Source organism: Lampetra planeri, chromosome 60 (assembly GCF_965212315.1).
Source record: "Lampetra planeri chromosome 60, kcLamPlan1.2.h2, whole genome shotgun sequence".
Lineage (NCBI taxonomy): Eukaryota > Metazoa > Chordata > Hyperoartia > Petromyzontiformes > Petromyzontidae > Lampetra > Lampetra planeri.
In genome coordinates, this window is record NC_136166.1 from 209,055 (window position 1) to 232,576 (window position 23,522).

At 55.4% G+C, this 23,522-nt stretch overlaps 1 protein-coding gene across 1 annotated transcript in view; it reads left to right on the plus strand.

The window, feature by feature from the left end:
- Nucleotides 1-11,026: 11,026 nt before the first annotated feature.
- The window catches only part of LOC144736290 (uncharacterized), a 62,040-nt gene continuing 49,544 nt past the window's right edge, over nucleotides 11,027-23,522 (plus strand). Inside the window, exons 1-11 of the mRNA XM_078618939.1 lie at nucleotides 11,027-11,119; nucleotides 11,669-11,842; nucleotides 12,779-12,883; nucleotides 14,010-14,135; nucleotides 17,684-17,840; nucleotides 18,305-18,447; nucleotides 19,158-19,279; nucleotides 20,013-20,077; nucleotides 20,784-20,924; nucleotides 21,029-21,166; nucleotides 22,762-22,988. Coding sequence (XP_078475065.1) covers nucleotides 11,027-11,119; nucleotides 11,669-11,842; nucleotides 12,779-12,883; nucleotides 14,010-14,135; nucleotides 17,684-17,840; nucleotides 18,305-18,447; nucleotides 19,158-19,279; nucleotides 20,013-20,077; nucleotides 20,784-20,924; nucleotides 21,029-21,166; nucleotides 22,762-22,988 — 1,491 coding nt within the window. The remainder of the gene's footprint in view (nucleotides 11,120-11,668; nucleotides 11,843-12,778; nucleotides 12,884-14,009; nucleotides 14,136-17,683; nucleotides 17,841-18,304; nucleotides 18,448-19,157; nucleotides 19,280-20,012; nucleotides 20,078-20,783; nucleotides 20,925-21,028; nucleotides 21,167-22,761; nucleotides 22,989-23,522) is intronic.

The window sequence follows — 23,522 nt, forward strand, 5'->3', positions numbered from 1 at the left end:
TCATGTATAAAAATGTCCACCACTAGTCCCGGTCTAATGGTCGTTCCATTATTATGGCAATCCAAGTTTCACGTTGGTCTCAGTCTTCCAGGCTAACGCTGGTCCTAGGCCGAAACTCGTCACAGTCCGTCATTGTCATGTCATCAATTTTATCGTCGTCGTTGCCATCGTCATCACCTTTCCTCATTGTTCTCACCGTCGGCCACGCGGGCAGCTCTGTGTGGTTATTACCGCGGGTAAAAAAAACTGAGAAACTGGGTCGTAGTCCCCCACCCCGCCCCCCCTGCTCCCCCACCGCCCCCCCCCCCACCCGCCCATTGTCACAACTGCCGCTCCGGGAGATGGAATCGAACCGCCGCCTTTCCGCACGGCGGTGTCGTCCCCCGCACCTTCTCCCTTCACTTCCGACGGGCACGGTCGGCTACGTTCGGTGGCGAAAGAAGGTCGACGCACACGCGTACACAGAGGGCGCAGGATCTCAAAAGTTTCGCCTTGCCGCCGCTGCCGCTGCGCTGGGTCCGTGAGCGCAGGTCGGCGAGGAAATGTACGGCAAGACGTGCGGCCTCTGCGGCAAGTTCGACCGCGACCAGGCCGACGACTTCTCGACGCGCCATGGCCTCACGCTGCAGTCCGTCATCACCTTCGCCAACGCGTGGATCGAGCCCTTCGTGGGCGGTGAGGCCTGCCCCCCACCTCACTCCGCGCGGTGGCCCCCCACCGCCCCTACCCACTCCTTTTCCCCTCGTCGCTTTCTTCTTAGGTCGTTTCCTTCACTCCGTCTCATTCACCGATAACTCAGTTTCCTTCACCGATAACTCAGTTTCCTTCACCGATAACTCAGTTTAATTCACCGATAACTCAGTCTCATTCACCAATAACTCAGTTTCATTCACCGATAACTCTGTTTCATTCACCGATAACTCTGTTTACTTCACCTGTAACTCAGTTTCCTTTACGGATAACTCAGTTTCATTCACCGACAACTCAGTTTCATACACCGATAACTGTTTTATTCACCGGTAACTCCTTGCGATGTCTCCCCGTGGCTGCCTGCCCGTCATCGCGCCTTGCGACCGTCCTGTACCACCGCTTGACGTCCGCTCAGATCTCGCGCTCCTCCTCCCCCCCCACCTCTTCCGCGTCGTCATCGTCGTCATCATCGTCGTTGTCATCGTCGTCCGCACGCGCGCCGCTCTGGCCTTGACGGGAGGGACCTCTGGTGTCTCCGTGTCATCTCCGTGTCATCTCCGTGTCGTGCCCGTGTCGTCTGCGCGTGCAGAGGTGTGCATGGCCGGGCGTGAGACCAACTACTGCGGCTTCAGCTCCTGCAACACGGGACTGAGCGTCCAGTCGGCCGAGTTGGCGAGGAGCGCTGTCAATCACTGCCTCTACCTGCTCAACACGCCCTGCCAGGAGGTGAGACGGCGCGGGGCCTACCCTGCCCCCTCCTACCCCGCTGCCCCCATGCTGCCCCCCGCTGCCCCGGTCCGGTCCAGTAAGAGCCCGATGCGGAACGGAATCAGAATATTTATTCAGACTGCCGGAGGAATCCGATGAGCTACGAAGCTCTATTTTTGCCAGTCAAGGGCACGGGGTCCAAACGTCACGACAATAAACAGGACACAAGCGCGATAGGAGTGCAAAGTACAGGAAAGGCAAGTGAATCACGAAAAGAATATACAAATTAAACTATTTTTTCATTTTGGCAGGTGAAGCTCCACTGAGCTATTGGCTTCTTTTTCAGTGGCTCATCGTCATCATCACGTGAACATTTTCAGCAGCCAAATACTCTAAACGTGCGACGTTGATTCGAAATGCGGAGGGGGAGGACCCGGAGTAAAAAATCCACGCGGCCACGGCCTAACATTGATCCCCAACTCTTATGCTGGTTCTAGGCTAAAGCTGGTTCCTGTGTAAAACTGATCCCAGTCCAGCACTAGTCCCGGTCGTTGCATTATTATGGCAGTCTCAGTCTGACTGCGGTCCAAGCTTCACGTTGGTCTCAGTCTTCACGCTGCTTACAGGCTAACACTGGTCCCCGTCCGATTCTCGTCAGCGTCTTGCGTTCCTCTTGGTATTATGCCACTGGCCCCAGTCTCATGTTGGCTCTAAGCTAATGACGCTGGTCCCAGTAAAGTAAAAAAAGTAAAAAAAACGATCCATTCCCAAGTGTGTTCATCCGTGCGTGTGTCCACGTGCGTGGCCCAGGTGGTGGACTCGATCCCGTACTACGACGCGTGTCTGGACGACGTGTGCGCGTGCTCCGGCAACCAGCCGTGCGCCTGCGCCTCCATGGCTGCCTACTTCCAGGAGTGCACGCGCTTCGGCGTCTACATCGACTGGAGGGCGACCGATCGATGCCGTGAGTGCCGATCGGCGCCTCTCGGATTACCCCCCACCTTCCCCGCACCGTCCTCGCCTTACCCGCTCGCTGTCCCGTACGCTGTCCTGTACGGTGACCCGCACGCTGTCCCACACGCTGTCCCGTGCGGTGTCCCATACAGTGTCCCATATGGTGTCCCGCTCGCTGTCCCACTCGCTGCCCCGTACGCTGTCCCATATGGTGTCCCACTCGCTGTCCCACTCGCTGTCCCGTACACTGTCCCTTAAGTTGCCCCGCTCTGCGCTCCTCGCCGTTCTTGTGATCCGGAGCCGGGTGCTCAGCGGTTACGGTTTCGGCGTCTCGGACGCGGCTATTTGTGAGCCTCTTCTGAGAACCAGAGTTTTGAAACGAGGAGCCTCGGTCGTATTTGTCGCGCCCCGCTGCTACGACGCGGTCACCATGAGCCCCGGCAAACAAAGACTTGAGAGATGCCCGGTTTTCAGAGTTTTAAACCCAGCGTCTCAGCAGTGGTGGCCCACACGGGCATCGTGAACCCCCCCTGGACAGAGGTGGAACACAACCGAGTCCAAGAGATTATATCTCACGGTCTCGGCCACGATTGCTCACTGCCTCCAACATGGCCTCTATGAACTTCCTGAGAGAGAGAGACGGCCAGTCTCAGGGCTTAAACCCAGGCTCCTAGCGGTGCTGGCTCAGTGTCTCCGACAACCACAGCAATCGTGACCCCCCCCACCTCCTCCAACAAACCACCCAACCGCCAGGCCGTGAGAATCATCAAAATCAGAATATCTATTTACACTGGAGGTCCGGCCAGGCGAGACCACGAGCCTGCCGCCACCGCCCGTGTCCTCATGCGCGAACCTCTCCCACCCTCGCCCCCCCCCCCATGTCCAGCCATGGTGTGCCCGGCCGACATGGTGTACGACATGTGCGGCTCGGCGTGCCCGCGGACCTGCTTCGACACGGTGTACGACTGCGAGGACGACCACTGCGTGGACGGCTGCCACTGCCCCAACGGCACCTTCCTGTACGACGGCGCCTGCGTGGTGCGCGAGTCCTGCCCCTGCCTGCTCATGCGCACCGAGTACCAGCCCGGCTCACGCGTCACGCAGGACTGCAACGAGTGGTGAGTTCCCCACCTCCCCCCACTCCACCTTGCTGATCTAGTCACGGAGCGTAAACCATCAACAACAAGCGCCATTAGGCGATGTCAACACGGCGCGTGCGCCAGGCTATGTGCACGTGTGGCCTACAGCCCTTGATCTATGTAAGACAAGAACAACGGCAAACTAATGTGCGAAGTTGGAGCCGGAGAAATATGCACTAACTTGGGTTCGTGTGCGTTCGTTCGTGTGTGTGCGTGTGTGTGTTCGTGTGTGTGCGTGTGCGTGTGTCCCCGCAGCGTGTGCATGTACGGAATTTGGCACTGCACCCAAAACATCTGCGACGGTGAGTGGAGAGTGATTAATCTGAACACATCGTCCGTAATCAAGTATTTTGTTGTTGGTTAGAGAGCGTTAATGTAAATGTGTCCTTCACCCGCCACCACCCGACGCAGCCAATGAGTGAAGGTTTGTCACGTGAACAAAACGTGCCAATCAGCTACCGGTGTGATAACGGACACATTTGTATTTACGCGATCTAACCCACATATTACGAATAACATTGGTCGCGAAAGCCTACGACTACTCTACTACGACTACTACTATGACTATTTCGAGTGCTTCTTCGATGACTACTTCTACTACTATGATGGCTACTACTACTATGAGTGTTCATCGTAATTCGTAGGAGCGCGCCAGGCACCAGGGGGGGGGGGGGATTTTAACTCGCGACTACGTCAGCGTCAATTAGAAACTCCCCTTGAGTGTTCCCCGATGGTGTCGGATCTCGCACAAGCTAAGCAGCTCCTCCATCTCCTCCCACCTCCTCCACTTCCTCCTCCTGCCTCCTCCACTTCCTCCTCCCACCTCCTCCTTCCACCTCCTTAAACCCTCACCTCCTCCCACTTCCTCCCACCTCCTGCACCTCCTCCCACCTCCTCCTCCCACCCCCACCTCCTCCCACCTCCTGCACCTCCTCCCACCTCCGCCACCTCCTCCATTACCACCTCCACCACCTCCTCCGCCGCCTCCTCCGCCCACGCAGCTGTCTGCTCGGTGACCGGCGGAGGCCACTACCTGACGTTCGACGGGCGCACGTACGACTTCTTCGGCGACTGCACGTACACGGCCGTGAGGAACCTGGCGCCCGACGACCTGGCCTTCAACATCGACGTGGAGTACTACCAGTGCAGGTGAGCACGGGGGACTGCGTACGGTGCGGAAGAAGTTCAACGTGCGTGCGTGTGTGTGTGTGTTTGTGTGTGCGTGCGTACTTCTACTGGTCGGGACCACTAGGGGTGGAAAATGCTACGAGTGTCCACCGTGGGTAGAGTCAACCATGACCAGTGTTCATCATGACCCGTGTCAACCACGGGCAGTGTCCACCACGGGCAGTGTTGATCAATCAGTTTCAAAGACAACGCATCTATATTATTATTATTTTCGGAGCGTGCTCGTTTGCATGTTTTTGCCACAAGTACGTGCGGCTAATGCAGGCTCGATTCCCTTGCAAAAGGCATCTTACTGGGCGTTTGGACGTCTTAGCACAACTCCTGTTTTATAGTCATAAAGGGGTAAAAACCTCTTCTTATTTTTCACACTTTGATACCGGCAAAGAAGGTCCCCTATAGATAGCATCTCCAGACTCGGCAAGGACTCTCGCGCTGCGATAATAATGACGACCATCGCGGTGGTGGTGGCCATGGCGGCGATGATGACCGAGACTCTAACCCGTTGCCGCCCCAGCTCGGGAGCCAAGCGGCTGAATGCGGTGCACGTGACGGCGGGAGATAAGACGGTGACGCTCACACAGGACCTCATCATCACGGCCGCCGACTACCCCAACTATCTGCCCTTCCGCAGCGGCTCCATCTACGTGGAGTCGGTCACGCAGCAGTTCCAGAAGGTGTGCCCCGCTCGCCCGCCCGCTCGCCCCGCTCGCCCGATAAGCGCTGTTGCTAACGTACGGCGCGAAAGAAGTCCGATGTACATACGTACATCTCTCCCCCACCCCCCTCTGTGCGCGGCGTATATCCCAGGTGACCCTCGACAACGGCGTGTTCATGCTGTGGGACGGCCGCTCCACCCTCTACATCACCGCGCCCAGCGTCATGATGGGACGCGTCCTCGGCCTGTGCGGAACGTTCAACCGCGTGCAGATGGACGACTTCCTCACCCCCGAAGGTGTCCGAGATCGGCCGCGTGTGTGTGTGGGGGGGGGAGGGGCGTAGACAAAACGGGGATCGCTCAAACCAAAACGAAATTAGAAACTATTTTTATTTGACCAGGTAAGGTGCCCGCTGAGCTGTGTAGCTCCGCCTGGCCATCACAAATGATAGCCGGACGAAGTGGCTGTATCATCGCGTGGAGATTTATAGCAGCCAAATACTCTAAACGCGTGACATTGATTCTAAATGTGGAGGGAAAAACTGGAGGACCCGGAGAGAAATCCACGCGACCACGGGGAGAGAGAGACACGCAAACTCCAAATATACAGCAGGCGTCGTCAGGGTCGGGATCGAACCCACGATCTCCTGTAGACCAGGCGAGGTAGTTAACATCTAGCCACATCCACTGCACCAACCATGGTATCAGCGGATGCGGACACCCTGTGATTATTCAGAACAGAGGCCGTGCAACGTGTAAACGAGGGGTGGGGAACCTTTTCTCTGCCAAGGGCCATTTGGATACTTATAACATCATTCGCGGGCCATACAAAATTATCAACTTAAAAATTAGCCTGTTATATTTGGTCAAACATTTAATTAACTCACCCCTAATGCGATGGCTGGAACTGCTTCTCTTTGGCGAGGCGTGTGATGTTAGCTGGTGTTGACGATGTTGCTACTCGCAACTGCTTTTCCAGGTTTGCTCCTAGATTTGTTGAATTTCGAGTCCCGCCTGCGGTTGCCTTGGTAGGGCCAGACCAAATGATAAGGCCCGCAGGCCGGACGTTCCCCACCCCTGGTGGAAACGATCCAATGCCCCGATCCACAAATTCGAAGGAAACATCGCAGCGATGACGATACGCTACTCCGCTGCTCCTGCTGACGCGGTTATCTGGGCTTAACCACCTGAATGTGAAATTGTCGTTATCGTTGCTCTGCATCAGCAGCCGTACGAAACCCAAAAAAAGTCTCAAAGGTTACACGCGTGCTCTCCGAGCTTGTCGGCGGCGCACACACTCGCCCGCTCACGGCGTCGCGTCTCTCCCTCCGCGCGCGCAGGCGACATCGAGAGCAACTCGGTGAACTTCGGCAACCGCTGGAAGGCGCTGGCGTCGTGCGCCAACGTCGGCATCGAGCCGTACAGCCACCCGTGCGACCTCAACTCCCAGAGCCGCGCCTACGCGCACTCCCAGTGCGGCAAGATTCTGCTGGCGCCGTTCACTAGTAAGTGGTGGCCGGCGATCCGGGAAGCCGCGGGGGCCCCGGTGCGTGCGTGCGTGCGACCTCGGGACCGTGGGAAGGGTGAGGAAGTGTCCACCCGACAGCGGGAGTACAAGCGGCACGCAGGCCGGTGGGGCGGGCAAGCCCAGGGCGGCGGCGATGCTGCTCGAACAAACTTCAGGGCGATCGTGGCCGGGAATCGTCGCCAAGTGGACCGTGGTTTTTGTTGTTACAACGGAATGTTCGTGGCTGCACACATCTTGTAGAACAGCTAAATATATATATATACGCTGTCTGATCGCTGCTTTTCCGTGAGCGTTATTGGGATGACAACTTCCAATCGGATCACAGTCAAAGGTCACATGACTGCCAATGGGTTGCGTGATTTCTCCACTTTGCTCTCCTCCCTGCCTCTTCCCACGTGGCCTTTGCTCCTCTCCACTCTCTCCCTCTTTGCCTTCCTCCTCCTCTCCCCTCTCCTCGCCTTGTCTCGGGACGTCCCCTCTCGCCTCCTCCCCTCTCCTCCCCTTCTCTCTCCTACTCCCCTCTCTTCCTCTTCCCCTCTCCTCCCCTCTTCTCCCCGTCTCCTGCCCATCTCCCTTCTCTGCTGCTCCCCCACTCTCTCCGCCCCACTCCTCGCCGCGCCTAATCACTCACTCACGCCACCCACCCATTCCCCTCTCCTCCCCCCCCCCCCTCTCCTCCGCCTGTGCGCAGAGTGTCACGAGGCGGTGAGCTACGCGGCGCACTACGAGTCGTGCCTCGTCGAAGTCTGCTCCGACCTCATGAAGCCCGTCCAGCGGATGTGCGACGCCTTCTCCACCTACTCCTTCCTCTGCGCCAAGGCCGGCGTCCTGCTCGACAGCTGGAGGAGCTCCATCCCTGAGTGCGGTGAGGGCCCCCCCCCCCCCCGGCCACACGGTGGCTAAGCAGTCTCTTTGGCTGCCCATTTCGACCTGGACTACCTTCAAGATCGCTTGCCTCCCTACCGCGCCCTAAAATGCGGCAACCCACCGTACCTAAGTTCTCTGTCGGCGCCTCAAACGCTTCAATTTATCGTAGAAATCCTCGCAGTGCATCGCAGAACCTCCTCGAAACTCCCCGAGCAAGGATCGTCATTGCTTGTCGCCGTTTCTCCGTCACGGCCCCCCACGTCATTTGGAACGCCGTCCCCTGTTCACGTCCGTAACGATCAATCGTTTTCTTCATTCAAAACCCGCCTAAAAGGCGCATCTCTAGAGCTCGACGTTTAACCGAGTTCTCCCCGGAACCTCGCGACGCGATCTGACACCGAGCTCGTAATCAGGAAGCCATTGCAGGGCTTGCACCCTTGAGGTTCCCCCCAAGCCAAACCCGAACCCTGACCCTGCTCCGGTGCAGTGGTCTCATGCCCACTGGTCAAGGTGTCCTCATGGTGCACCTCGAACTCTGTCTATCCTAACCCTTCACCCTAACCCCCTACCCTAACCCTAACCCTCTACCCTACCCCTCTACCCGAACCCTTACCCTTATCCTAACCCCCTACCGCAACTCCCTAACCCTATACCCAACCGCTCTAACCTAATCCTGAACCCTAACCCAAACTCTCCGCCCCTGACCCCCTAACCCTGTCCGCCGCCCGCGCAGCGGTGACGTGTCCGGCGGACAAGGTGTTCTCGGAGTGCGCGCCGGCGTGCCAGGCGTCGTGCGGCTCGCTGGCCGACCCGTCGCTCGCGAACTGCACGGAGCAGTGCGTGGAGGGCTGCACCTGCCCCGCGGGGCTCGTGCAGGACTACAGCGGCTTCTGCGTGCCACCCGAGGAGTGCCCGTGCGTGTGGCGCGGAGAGGTCTTCCCCGCCGGAGACGCGCGCTTCCAAGACTGCAACGTCTGGTGCGAGCGCCCGTCTGCCTGCTCGCTCGCTCGCTCGCCCGCTAAACCTTTCACGATCACTCGCACGCTTGTTTTCCTACTCGCTCGCCTGCCCACCCGCTCGCTCGTTCACCCACTCGGTCGTCTGCCTGCTCGCTCACCTCTTGACTTGGATGCTCACCCACACGCTCATCTATTTTGCTCGACTGTTCACCCACTCATTCACTTGCACACTCGCTCACTTGCATGTTCATTCTTTCGCCTATTCGCCCGCTCACACACTCGCAGGCTCACTTACCAGTTCACCCATTCACCCACTCACTGATGACCCGCTTGATTGTCCGCTCACCCACTCACTCGCTCGCTCACCCGCGCACTCGCCTACAAACGCATGACACGCAGAGCAATGACCCTCCCTCCCTCTCCCTCCCTCTGCCTCCCTCTCGCCGCGTGCCCGCCACAGCGAGTGCCACCTGGGCCAATGGGTGTGCACGGAGAACGACTGCAGCGCCAACATGACGTGCGGCCCCAACCAGGAGTTCGTGTCCTGCCTGGACCCCAACGTGGTGACGTGCGACAACATGCACCTGCCACGCAAAGTCTACCCCGTCGAGCGATGCTACTCCGGCTGCCAGTGAGCACGACGCACGCACGATCGCACACACACACACGTGTCGCGTCGCTCGCTCACCGCGGACTGTCGCCGGGCTGCGGTGCTGATTGCTCACGCGGTCGCTCGCTAACTCGCTCGCTCGCTCGACCGGCCATCGCTTGGTTTGCTCGGGAAATCAGATCTCACGGGAAATCAGATCTCACGGGAAATCAGATATCATGGGAAATCAGATATCACCAAAATAGGGGGGAGTTAACGGGGAGGGGGGCGGTCTTGGTGACGTCGTCGTCGTCGGTGGCTGCGCCGCGCTGGGCGCGACTCGTTTGGAGGCTTCTCGCCTTCGGGGGGCGGCCAGAATGTTTAAAGGGCACCCTGTGGAATCGGGCACGAGAACTATGGCGGGCCAATGAACTGTCCACTGTTTGGGTTTCGTGGCCACACTTCCGCGCCTTCTGTCTTTAATGTTCCATTTGTGAAATGATCGACGTTCTTGTTGTTGTTGTCATAATCATAATATTCATTTATCCCGGAGATGACGCGAAGCTTGCTGCACCGCTCTTCCCCCTCCCCCCGCCACCCCCCCCCCCCCCCCCCCCGTGTCCGTGTCCTGATGCAGGTGTGCGAACGGCACGGTGTGGGACACCTACAACCGGCTGTGCGTCCTCCCGGAGCACTGCCCCTGCTACCACGGCGGGAAGAGCTATAATGAGGGCGAGACCATGTCCATCGACTGCAACACCTGGTGAGCGGCACGGCACCCCTGGTCCGCTCTGTCGCCAGAGTGGCGACGCACGCGACGCTCGCACACACGCACACACGCACGCATGCACGCACACACGCACGCACGCGACGCTCGCACACGCACGCACACACGCACGCACACACACACGCATGCACGCACGCACACACACACGCACGTTGAACTTTGCTAATCGGAGGTACGGGGGGGGGGGGGGACGGAAAACGACGCAAAAACGCACAAAGCCGTTGTTTGACGTCTGCCTCCGCTGCTGCTGCTGTTGGTCACGCAGAGAGAGAGGGAGGGAGGGAGGTGAGGGAGGGAGGGGGTGAGGGAGGGAGGGACCCCATGTGGTGTTGCCGTCTCCCTCCCGTGGTCCGGCGCCTTGCGGGAGCGCGAGGCTTCGTCCTCTATGGTGGCGGCAACTCCACTCGGAACTTTAACAAAACAAACCTCTCCTCTCCCTTTCCCCCGCCCGCTCCCCCCCCCCACAGCATGTGCCTCTCCCAGCAGTGGCAGTGCGAGTCGAAGGAGTGTGCGGCGGTGTGCAGCGCGTACGGCGCCTCGCACGTCACCACCTTCGACGGGCGCCTCTACCGCTTCCAGGGCTCGTGCGAGTACGTGCTGGCGCGCGGCGTCGGCGCCGCGGCCACCGGCGCCGCGCCCGCGTGGAGCGTCACCATCGAGAACGTGCCCTGCGGCTCCATGGGAACCACCTGCACCAAGGCCATCACCTTCCGTGCCACCGACTCGCGCGGCAAGGTGCGGTGACCGGGGCTGGGCATTCGATGGAGGGGGTCGGCAGAGACTAATAACAAGAACCCAACGTGTCCTGACTTTTGTGCTACCCTGTAAACACACACACACACACCGCCCGCCACGACTACGCTTTCCTTCCGGAACGACGCAGACGCGTTCGAACGTTCACTCCCACCACCACGATCGCCGCCACCACCACGCATTTCCGGGTCGATCCGGCCCCATTTCCAATGCTGGCCACGTCGCTGCCGGTGCCGCCGGTTGTGCCGCCGGTTGTGCCGCACAGGCCGGTGGCGCCGGGCAGCAAGAGCGGTGACCTCGCGGTGCTCCTTTGCCGAGCCGATGCCGGATGAAGGCGCGTGCCTGGCGAGCATCACCAGCCAGGTCCCTTAGTCAAAACAAACTGAGTACCCGATGATGATTACGCAGGGTGCCAACATCAGTGTTAGGGAGACAAAGGCGTCCGGTAGCGGTGTTGGCCACGCCACGCCCGTCGAACGCGGCGCCGGCCTTTACAGGTGCTGGCGAACAGTACTTGCCCTGACAGCCGTGAACAGAAGTGCCAATTTGTGACTGCTTCAAAAGCACCACGGGGGAGTGGCGGCGGCGGTGGTGGTGGTGCTGAGCGATCCGCACGCGCGCGATTCAAACAGGCGGGTGCGGACGTTTCGCCGATGGTTGCAACCGGCGTCATCAGTCGGCTGCCAGAATTGTGAAAATCCCCTCCAGTCTTGGGCCCTTTAACGTACATACATGCCACCCCTACGCGACGCCACCCCTGCCTTGACGGAACTCGCCGGGCCGGCTTGCCAGCCGACCAATCGAGGGCGAGGGGGGTGTTGAATTCTCCGTGCGTGTGTCCGCGCGTGCAGGACTGGTCCCTGCGCATGGTGCGCGGGCAACCGATCATGATGGAGCGCGGCTCCCCCTTTGGCGTCCGCTACGCGGGACTCTGGGTGTTCGTGGACACGCCGCTGGGCGTCGTGCTGTCGTGGGACAAGGGCACCAGCCTGAGGCTGCGCGTGGAGCCCCAGTGGAGGGGCATGGTGAGCAACGGCAGCTGAGATGGGACACGGACGGAGACCCCCTAGGGCTCGGGATTCGCTGCTCGCTCGATGTTTTTTGTGGAACGCCGCTCTGGCGGCTGGCTCAGGGTCGAGTTTTCAATATTTTTATAACAAATTTTTTGTTTATTTTACCAGGTAAGGCCCACTGAGCTATGTTATAGCGTTTTTTCAGAAGCAACCTGGCCACAAATGTTCAACGAAGTGGCTTACCACGTGGATATTTCTAACAGCCAAATACTCTAAAAGGCACGTTTCTAAATGCGGACGAAAAAAACCGGAGGATCCGGAGAAAAAGCCACGTGACCACAGGGAGAGAGACACGCAGACTCCAAATATACAGCAGGTGCCAGGGTTGGGATCGAACCCACGGCCTCCTGCATACCAGGCGAGGTAGTTAACATCTCCTGGCCACCGTGGCATAATGCACGCTCGCGAGAGAACGAGCTACGCCTCTCCGTAGTAATCCGATATGACTGTAGCAGCTTCTATGATTTTACGAGCACGAAACATGGGGAGATGGACGTTGCGCGCCAAATTTGTTCGCGGAGCAGCGTTTTTTCGCACTTGTACCCGGTTGAAATTAAGCGCTGGTTATTAAAAGTTACGCACGTGATTCGTTCGAATGGATAGAGAGTGAGAGACGCGTGATCATCCCGCAGCCGTGTCGTGTCGTGGAATTGGGGTCACGGCCCCGTGATCCGAAGTCAGCGGCGCCGCCCATGCACGAATGCCAATCGGAAGAGCGGCGGCTGGCCGCGGGATCGTTTGTTTGACCTCCTCCGCGGGTTGTAGACGGCACGCCGTTGTACGCGAAACACGGAGCCCCGGGTCCCGCCCGCTGACTCCGATCGATCGGCCGGTCGCTCGCTCTGATTGTCGTCCATTCCCCCCCCCCGCCTCCCCCACCCCATACAGGCTGAAGGTCTGTGCGGAAACTTTGATGGCGACCAGATAAACGACTTCCGCACGCCACAGGGATTCGTCGTGCAGGGAGAATCCACGTTCGGGAACAGCTGGAAGGTGACAACACAAACGTCCACCCGCCCGCCTGCCCGCCCGCACCCACATGCGCATGCCGCCGTCTCTCGCATTAACATCATCGTCGTTGTCGTCCGAGTAATAAAAATAATAATAAGTGCATTTCGCATTCAAGCCGTTCATATAGGTGCCTGCGTTTCACAGGCAGGTATCGCCAGGATCAGAATCTTTATCTATCCTGGAGGAATCTGATGGGCTGTGAAGCTCTTTCTTACAGATGTCCAGTATAACACGTCGGCTTTCGCGACCAATATTATTCTAACCCAAAACCTACACTACGAAGATGTCCAGTAGCTTCACAGATGTCCAGTGGTCTGCCAGCAAGCGTTGTTGTCGCACGGGATCTGCGCCATCCGCCGTAAAGCAGCCGGGCGGCAGTGTCTACGCAACCGTGGTCCCGTAACCCGGCACTCTGGGGGGGGGGGGGGCAGCATTGAGGGTTGGCAGATCTCTCGCACAAATGTTATGAAACTCCCTTCCCGTGTGCGTTGAGGAGGCGCCCGTGGCCCTGGCTCGCCAGGAGAATGTGGACTCCACCTGTTCCCTCTGTACGGGATAGAGCGTTGCCCCTTCGCACGCGTGGGTTTTCTCTACGGGTGAATCGGTTTCCTCCCACAAGTAAACGCTCACCAATTGGCCGAGAACACCTCAATGTACAGAGGACCGCAGAGCTTGAGGGGAATTTGGTGCCGGTCGTCCATAGTTCCTCCTCGCGCCCCTGAGTCATCCCCTCTTCTCTCTCTCTTTGTACGAGAATTGAGCAAAGATCGTGGCGGTGGCGGTGCAGCGTGACAAGTTGTCATCAATAATTATTCTGCTCACATCCGTCGTAACTAATATTTCGTGGGGTTCGTGGCAGAGGGAAGGAAGTGATGGCGCGTGGTGGCAGCGTCCACGCCGGCGGTCTTGCCGACCGCCAGATCTGACGTTTGTTTGTCGTAACGCTCTGACCTCGTGCCCCAACTGGACATCTGTGAAAACAAGAGCTTTATAGCTCATCAGATTCCTCCTGCAGTATTAACTAAAACATGCCGATTCTGACGTTGATGGATGCCGCCCTCGCTGCCGCCCTCTCCCTGCCGCTGACCCCTCCCCCCTCCCCCCGCAGGTACGCGACTACTGCGCGGACTCGTACGTGTTGGGAGACACGTGCACCAACCCGCTGAGGCAGGCGTGGGCCCAGCGCAAGTGCGGGATCATCCAGTCAGAGACCTTCAAGCCCTGCCACGACCACGTGAGCGCGCAGTGACAAAGACACGCAACTATCCTCGCCCATTACAAAAAATAACCAACGTTCTATCGTCGCGATTTTTCTTCGTAAGTGTGCTGATAGGTTCTCTCCCTCCGCCTTCTCCGAGTTGTTTTATGCCGCCCAACGTTCTGTGTAGAGAAAAAAAATCTATAAAAGAAAATATATCGGGGCAAGTGGCGTTAGTAGCGAGTAGCAGCGCCTAACCAAGGCCGGCAGCTACCATGCCGCAGTGCCCCGACGATTGCACACTTGAACCGGCTTATCATGTTAGATGGAGTCAGCCCAGGGGAGGCCCACGTGCGGTGCGAGCACTTGCTGCTTTTTTCTGTTTAGTGTTTGTTGTCCTTCCCCGAACCTCCGATTAGCACGGTAGGCTACGTACGGTGCAAAAGAAGTTCAATGCGTGATCACACGGTGATTTAGTCACAGGCTGGGTTTATAATCAACGATTTTTGGGTTTAGATCGCGTTATTTATAAATGTGTCGTAACCCTCCACCACCCGACACGGCCAATCAGTAAAAAAAGTGTCACGTTGACAAAAGACAAATAGTTCACTGCTTTAGCCCACCGGTGTGTTGAAGCGTGAAACCACAACATTTACAATTTGAGTACGACGTTTCGCTGGTAATTGCATCCAGCATCATCGGGCAATTCGCCAGAATGGTGAGGCTCTGCTGTGTCTCCCGTTCTTATATAGAGCAGCAGCAGGGTGACGTCATCATTAACTCATTAACTCATCAGGTGCAAAGATTTGAGGGGGGGGTTATTGTAATTATATACTTGATTAGTAATAAGGCTATTGTTACGATGCGAGTTGTAGGTTAGTAATCATTTGGAATGTGTTCTATTGTGTTTACACTATGAGATCTCTTTTACCAGTGGCAAAATATGATAGTAGGTTTTTACCCTTTTAACTGGTACAAAACTGACACCTTTATTCAAGGCATCATGTTTGCAATGACCACAACACAAGTAGTCAAAAAAGCAAACAAAAAGAAGCAACTCTGATAAGGATGATAATATGCACTGTCCTTGAAGTTGATTGGCCCACACCCGAGACGGCTTTCTTTAGAGCCTAGTCCCCATTGGTGTAGGGCCAGATGACACCAGAAGGCGTACAACTCAAACACAGTGCAATATCAGAGTATTGAGAGCTCGGGGTAAGCATTTACACTATGAGATCTCTTTTACCAGTGGCAAAATATGATAGTAGGTTTTTACCCTTTTAACTGGTACAAAACTGACACCTTTATTCAAGGCATCATGTTTGCAATGACCACAACACAAGTAGTCAAAAAAGCAAACAAAAAGAAGCAACTCTGATAAGGATGATAATATGCACTGTCCTTGAAGTTGATTGGCCCACACCCGAGACGGCTTTCTTTAGAGCCTAGTCCCCATTGGTGTAGGGCCAGATGACACCAGAAGGCGTACAACTCAAACACAGTGCAATATCAGAGTATTGAGAGCTCGGGGTAAGCATTTACACTATGAGATCTCTTTTACCAGTGGCAAAATATGATAGTAGGTTTTTACCCTTTTAACTGGTACAAAACTGACACCTTTATTCAAGGCATCATGTTTGCAATGACCACAACACAAGTAGTCAAAAAAGCAAACAAAAAAAAGCAACTCTGATAAGGATGATAATATGCACTGTCCTTGAAGTTGATTGGCCCACACCCGAGACGGCTTTCTTTAGAGCCTAGTCCCCATTGGTGTAGGGCCAGATGACACCAGAAGGCGTACAACTCAAACACAGTGCAATATCAGAGTATTGAGAGCTCGGGGTAAGCATTTACACTCTGATATTGCACTGTGTTTGAGTTGTACGCCTTCTGGTGTCATCTGGCCCTACACCAATGGGGACTAGGCTCTAAAGAAAGCCGTCTCGGGTGTGGGCCAATCAACTTCAAGGACAGTGCATATTATCATCCTTATCAGAGTTGCTTCTTTTTGCTTGCTTTTTTGACTACTTGTGTTGTGGTCATTGCAAACATGATGCCTTGAATAAAGGTGTCAGTTTTGTACCAGTTAAAAGGGTAAAAACCTACTATCATATTTTGCCACTGGTAAAAGAGATCTCATAGTGTAAATGCTTACCCCGAGCTCTCAATACTCTGATATTGCACTGTGTTTGAGTTGTACGCCTTCTGGTGTCATCTGGCCCTACACCAATGGGGACTAGGCTCTAAAGAAAGCCGTCTCGGGTGTGGGCCAATCAACTTCAAGGACAGTGCATATTATCATCCTTATCAGAGTTGCTTCTTTTTGTTTGCTTTTTTGACTACTTGTGTTGTGGTCATTGCAAACATGATGCCTTGAATAAAGGTGTCAGTTTTGTACCAGTTAAAAGGGTAAAAACCTACTATCATATTTTGCCACTGGTAAAAGAGATCTCATAGTGTAAATGCTTACCCCGAGCTCTCAATACTCTGATATTGCACTGTGTTTGAGTTGTACGCCTTCTGGTGTCATCTGGCCCTACACCAATGGGGACTAGGCTCTAAAGAAAGCCGTCTCGGGTGTGGGCCAATCAACTTCAAGGACAGTGCATATTATCATCCTTATCAGAGTTGCTTCTTTTTGTTTGCTTTTTTGACTACTTGTGTTGTGGTCATTGCAAACATGATGCCTTGAATAAAGGTGTCAGTTTTGTACCAGTTAAAAGGGTAAAAACCTACTATCATGTTCTATTGTGATTATGCTACATTAATAATCAGTTAGTGCTTGTTTCCCTTATAAGGAATTGTAATGCATCTTATTTAATAATACGCTTCCAGGCCGCACTAAGCCTGTAGCTGTCTGAGCGATTAAAGTTATTTCTGTTTCTCTCAATCTCAATGGATTCTTTAATTAGTCTTTGCCAGTAGTAACTAGTTTTACACAACACTTCAACGTTGTCAAAATCAATTGAGTGTCCCTGTTGACAAGCATGTTCTGCCACTGCCGACAGTTGTGTTTGCGATAGTTTAATATTTCTCTGGTGTTCTTTTAGTCTTACACTAACGTTACGCCCTGTCTGTCCAATATAGCATCTGCCACATACACAATTAATCCGATATACACCTTCTGTTGATAATTTAGGTAATTCGTCTTTAGTGCACGTTACTAGTTGTTGAATTTTGTGTACTGTACCAAATCTTACTGTAATGTTTTGCTTTTGCAAAACACGGGCTAATTTGTCAGTTACTCCTGAGATAAATGGTATTTTTATTGTTTTAATAATCTGATCGCTTTCTGGGTTTGTTTCCGAGTCACTGGTAGGCCGGGGCAGTAAGATGGCGCGTTGAGGAGTAGCGGCCGCGGCCGTAGCGAGAGCCGTGCTTGACGTTGTGCGTGCTGGGTGTCGGACGCTATTCTCCAGGGGTCGCCGACCCCGACGAGACTCGGGTCGTAGTCGCGGTCGTCACTCCGGCAGATCCGTCCGTGGGCACGGCGCGGGTCGACCGCGACGCCACGTGACCCCGCGTCTCCCTCCTTGACCCTCCGCCCCCCCCCCGCCCACCTCCCCCACTGCCTCCCCCAGGTGAGCTGGGAGTCGTTCTACGAGAACTGCGTGCAGGACGCGTGCTCGTGCGACACGGGCGGCGACTGCGAGTGCCTGTGCACGGCCGTGGCGGCCTATGGACAGGAGTGCAACCGCAAGGGCGTCTACATCTACTGGAGGAACCAGGAGTTCTGCCGTGAGTGACGCCGCCGCACACCCCAGTATCCACGCAACGTTTGGCCGACTTAGGCGCAAAAACCGCCGAGCCGACGTTTGCCTCGGCGTTTCCTCGTTTACTGGGACTTGACCACATCGTTTTGCGTTCGCGAGTTTGCGTACGTTTGGTATGTGTCTTGCATGTGTGTGGGTGCGTCAGGGGGCGGTGCAGCGATTAGCTACTAACCTGGCGACCCGAGATCACGGCCAACGCCGACGTTATCTGAACCGGTCCTGGGCCTCCCCTAGGTCGACTCAGCCTCAAATGAGTACCTGGTGCAGTGTGTAAACATTGCCACTGGGGAGACAAAGGCGGTCGGGTGCGGTGCTGGCCTCCCACCTCCTCGTGTGCTTGGCCGGCCTTAATAAATGCTCGCCAACAGCACTTGCCCCGAAAGTCTGCAAAGTTTATACGGGGGACCTTTGTCTTTGTTCCATGCGTAGCCATGCAGTGCGACGGCTGCATGGAGTACAACCCGTGCGTGTCCGCGTGCCCCATGACGTGCCGGAACATCCACAACTACAACGAGGTCCTCGCCAACTGCAACGACACCTGCGTGGAAGGCTGCTCCTGCCTGCACGACTTTGTGAGGACGCGCATGCGCACGTACACGCACGCACACGCATGTGTGCACACGCACGTACACGCATGCGTGCACATGCACGTCAACTCGGACTCGGCACTAGTGTCAGCGTTTTAGCAGTCGGGAGTGTTTGGCTCGAGACGAGGCTTCGATTCGGAACGAGGGTGAGGGTTGACGTTTATAAATTAGGGTTAGCTTTGGGACTAGGGTTAAGGTTTGGAGTTTGGGTTTGGTGGAGTTATGATCAGGTTAAAGGGTTACTGGTTAGGAGTAGGATTGTGGTTATGGGTTAAGGTTGGGAGTTTTTAATTCTCTTAGTCTCGCCAACCCTAGTCAATCTCTTAATGTTCGTATGTAGCCACCGCAATGTCGACTGCCGTGAGTATCTCGGATCCGCGCCTTCGGTCAGACTCCTTGATGTCGTCTTGCCATGGCCAGTGACGATGAGATCACCAGTGGGAAGTGGCAGTCGTTGTATTCGCACCTCCGATGACCACGGTTGGCTACGTACGGCGCGAAATAAGTTCGACACGTGTACATACGTACGCACGTAGTTGTCGTGACGATGCTCGTACGCTCACGGTCGTCGGGGGGACAACTGAGTGCGAGAGTTTATTTTTAGAGGGTCACGATAAGAAAGACAAAACTTTGTTAACAAAATGAACGCTGATCCCTTGCTATGTGTGTACCTCTCTCACGGCTGTGATATGCAGGTTCTGGATGAGTACTCGCAAAAGTGCATCGACCCCGTCGACTGCGTGTGCAAGTACATCGATGGAGTTGCCTTCATGGACGGAGACAAAATCCAGATTCTGTCCGACCAGTACCGAAGCTGGTGAGTTACCAGCCCGCATGTCAGCCGACGGCAAACGTATAACGTCCTACGTGGTGGGCACAAATAAAGCTGCCAAATTTCCAGGAAGGTCAACTGAGACACGTGGTCGGCCGGCAGCCCCTCCCTCCATCAGCCCCGCCCACCTTTACATAGCCACGCCTACCTCACTCTACGCCTACTGCTCATAGGCCCCGCCTACTCATTTGGCAACTCAGACCCACTACTCAGGTGCAGAGGTGGCAAACGGGTTTTGATTCCTTACCCTTACCCGTACCCGGCCGCACCAGGGTTGCAAACAGGTACCCGTACCCGGCCGAGTAGCCGGGTATCGGGTAGGGTACGGGTATCGGGTAGGGTACGGGTATCGGGTACCCGGTTGCGACCTCTGCTCAGGTGGCCCCCGAATCTTGCCCCCGTTTCTTGAGTCGAGTCGTGAAGCCGGAACATTCTTAACTCGCGACAAAATCCCGATAGTTTTGGGACACCCGGGCTGTGCTCTGGCCAAGCCCTGACGACTGCAGAGAATACTAAAACGTGCGGGCACCTCTCGAGGAACTCAGGCCACCCTAGCCCTTCAATAGAGGACCCCGATCACGCGATTCTCGCTTCTCTGCGTCGCAGTGCAACGGTAGTGGCGCTGGCAATCTCCAGAGTGAATTTAAACGTTTGACCTTCCGTGTTTATTTTTTGTCACGGCGACTTGAATTTTTCTCGTGTCGTGTCTCACCAACAGCTACTGCATCGACAATGAGGTGCAGTGCATCGGTCTGCCCGGATTCGGCAAAGCTCCAGACGCAGGTACGGCCGCCGATGTTGCCACTCTGCACCTCCGGTTAGCACGGTTGGCTACGTACCGTGCGAAATGAGTTCGACGTACATACATATACATACTCTGGGTAGCCAAGACACGTGCGAACCCAGGAAGTTGAAGCTCTGAAGGGCTCGGCCTGGCTGGAATCGGGCACCTCTAGGATCCTTAGCATTTAGTAGTGTCAGTGACACCAGGGTCGCCTGCGTGAAGAAGAGCAACATCTCACGAGTCCGGCGAGTGTTGCCGATGACGTGTTCGGTGAATTGAGCATTCCCCCTGCGTTCGGTAGGTACACTCCGCACCTCTGATCAGCGCGGTTGGCCACGTACGGCGCGAGAGAAGTTGAACATACGTCCGTACTATACGCGGCGTCCGATCATCGTGAACAGTCGGTTAATCGCAGCTGGCCCCGCTAACACGACCATGCCTTTCGGAGCTCACCAATCTGGTTCTCACCAATCTGGCTGGATCACGCGCTGTCCTGCACAACGTCCGACGTTTCGTAGCACGTGCCTGGGAGCTTCGGCTTCAGGAACTTAATCGAGGGGCTTCCCTTTTCTCTCCCTCGATCGCGTGGTGTTGCCGGTTGCTACCTGGCGCTGCCAGTTCCCGAAGCGCCGGTTGGTTCAGACCAAATAGCGCCAGCACGAGCCACCGAGGCGATGTAACCGAGCGCATAAGTGAGCTGCTCAGTTCACTTCCTGAAGAAGCCCTTCGGCACCTTCAGCACCTTCAGCACCTTCAGCACCTTCAGCACCTTCAGCACCTTCAGCACCTTCAGCACCTTCAGCACCTTCAGCATTAAACACATCGGAGAAACCGTCCAGCGCGACCGCAAACAAAAACGAACGCGGTCGTGCACGAAGATACTTTGGATTTGGGACGACGTCGAAACGAATTAACGTGACCTTCTTCTCCTCCTCCCCCTCTGCCGACAGTGGATCTGTTGTACGGCTTGCCCGGCGACCTGTATGGTGGAGCCAGGCCCCAGGGCCTGCTGTGGGACGCGCCGGCCAGCCAGCCGCTCAGCGCTGTGGCCAGCGGCCTCCTTGGCGTCCCGTTCATCGCTCCCAACGGTGAGTGGACGGCACCGGCATCGGAAACAAAGCGACGGCTGAAATTGAGACCTGTGATTACGAAGCACGCATCGAAAAATCGCGAACTTCGGTCATTGTCACAGCGGCTTGAAGGCTAACCGTCAAACAAAGACGGTCGCCGCATTGCGCGGCGCTTTCAGACGCGCTTCTGCGGCTGTCTGGAATGCTCTTCCTTCCGAATTAGGCAGCCACTGTGAGCTATGCACTTTAAAATCATCTAGATTGAGAACTAATTTCTTTAGAACGGCTTTGTGTTTAGTTTGTTGTCCTTCACCCGCACCTGCTATTAGCACGGTTGGCTCCGTGCATTGCGAAAAAAGTTCAACATACATACGTACAACACAGCTATGTAGTGAAATTGCATCGCGATTGGTTCATCTTTACGAGAGATATAGTGACCTCCCTTTACGGACAGCTTATTGACGATTCGTATTTGAAATGTGCGTTGTACACCCTCATCCACCTGACACAAACCAATAAATAAAAGTTGTCACGGGAACAAAAGTGCCAATTTATGACTGCTTCAGAAGCACCACAGGGCAGTGGCGGTGGTTGTGATGAGTGATCCACACACGCTTGTTTAACAGGTGGGTGCGGACGTTTTGCCGATAGTTGCAACCGGCATCATCAGGTGGTTGCCAGAATTGTGAAAATTCCCTCCAGTCTTGGGCCTGAAATAGGTGGCGACGATGTCATCAGCGTGGCAGGAAGTGACACCTCAGAGTTTAGCGTAATGCCATTAATTGTAATGCTACTTTAGCTTATGTCTTGGAGCAGGGGTCGGCTAACAGAATAACAACAATGGCCATTTTCGTCCGAAATTACTCAAAGAAACCCTCAATATTTCACGAGCCGCAATGCACCGTGGTGTATACGAGACGGTGGGTCCTTAATAAAAAATAAAGTCTTGAAGCGGCCCTGAAAGAGTCGCACGCGGCTCTGGTGCCACACGGGTTGCCGACTCACGCTTGCATCCTCGTTTTTTCAAACTCGTTTGGAGGGCGTTCACAAAGGAATAGATTTTTTTGAATCCACCTGTTCCATCTGTATGGGATAGACCTCTCATGCGGTGTATTATTTCAGGCCTCCCCAAAGTTAATTCCTTCTGAACCACCATTGTCAACCAATCATCCGTGTCCCAAAATAAATCAACTGATTCTACGCTGCACGAGGCCTGATGGTTTGGTAAAGACGTCCCTCCGAAACGCAGAGAGTGCCGATCCGCATTGAGATGGAGACCTTCACTGCAGTTTGCCCATCGTCGGCCACGCACAGCGCGTAGACAGCAAATGTGGACCTCACCTGCTTTGTCTGTATGGCATTGAGCGTTTGCCCCCTAGCTCGTATGGGTTTTGGCCGGTAGCACCTTGATATAAAGAACGATCGCAGAGCTTGGGCAATTGTTGGCGCCAGCTCACCAGGCGGCCGCCTTCCCGCTCATCTGTGGTTTCTTGAGCCTTCGAGTCGTTCCCGCCCTCTACGCGAGCGAGCGATGCGCGCATTACGAGCCCCAAACTATCATCATCATCATTAATGCGAACTAACCCGAATTCAACCCCCCCTTCCACTCGCAGCCGACTGCCCGCCCGACCAGCTGGTGCCTTGCGCCTACACGTGCGGCGGCATCTGCCAGGCGTACCAGCTGCTTGTGCCGGGCTGCCTGGGCGGAGACTGCTCCACGTGCATCGACGTTTGCGGCAACTACACCAAGTGTGACGCTGGGCAGCTCCTGACGGTCGACGCGCAGTGCGTGGACCCCATCGACTGCCAATGCCGCCTGCCCAACGGGACCGTGATCCCGGTAAGGCTTAGACCATCAGCAGTCGAGAAACCCGGTTTCATCGTGGCTCTTGTCTTTTGTGAGTCTCTGGTCCCTCTATTTAGAGCCTTTAGGTGTCTATGTAAGTCATTGGTGATCTGGCTGAGGCCATCAATTCGCTGTACTTGAGAACCTGGTTTAATTGCAGGTGGCTGAAACTCAGTTCCAACCAAGAAAATTCACCACTTCCGGCTCAGCGCTCTAGGACCTCTGAGAAAGCAACACTTTTCTAGAAATGAAAAGAAGAAACTGAGATACATTGTTGTTATTATTAATCAGGTAAAGCCCACTTGAGCTATGTAGCTCTTTTTCAGAAGTGACCTGGCCACAAATGATAGCTCAATGAAGTGGCTAAATTCTGTACAATTCGAGTACCAACAATTGAAAATGTTGTGGGTTTACTCTCCAACACACCGGTGTACTCAACTAGTGACGAATTGGCACGTTCTGTTTAAATGACAATTGGCTGTGTCGAGTGGTGGCGGTTTGAACGACGCATTTATATTTACGCGATCT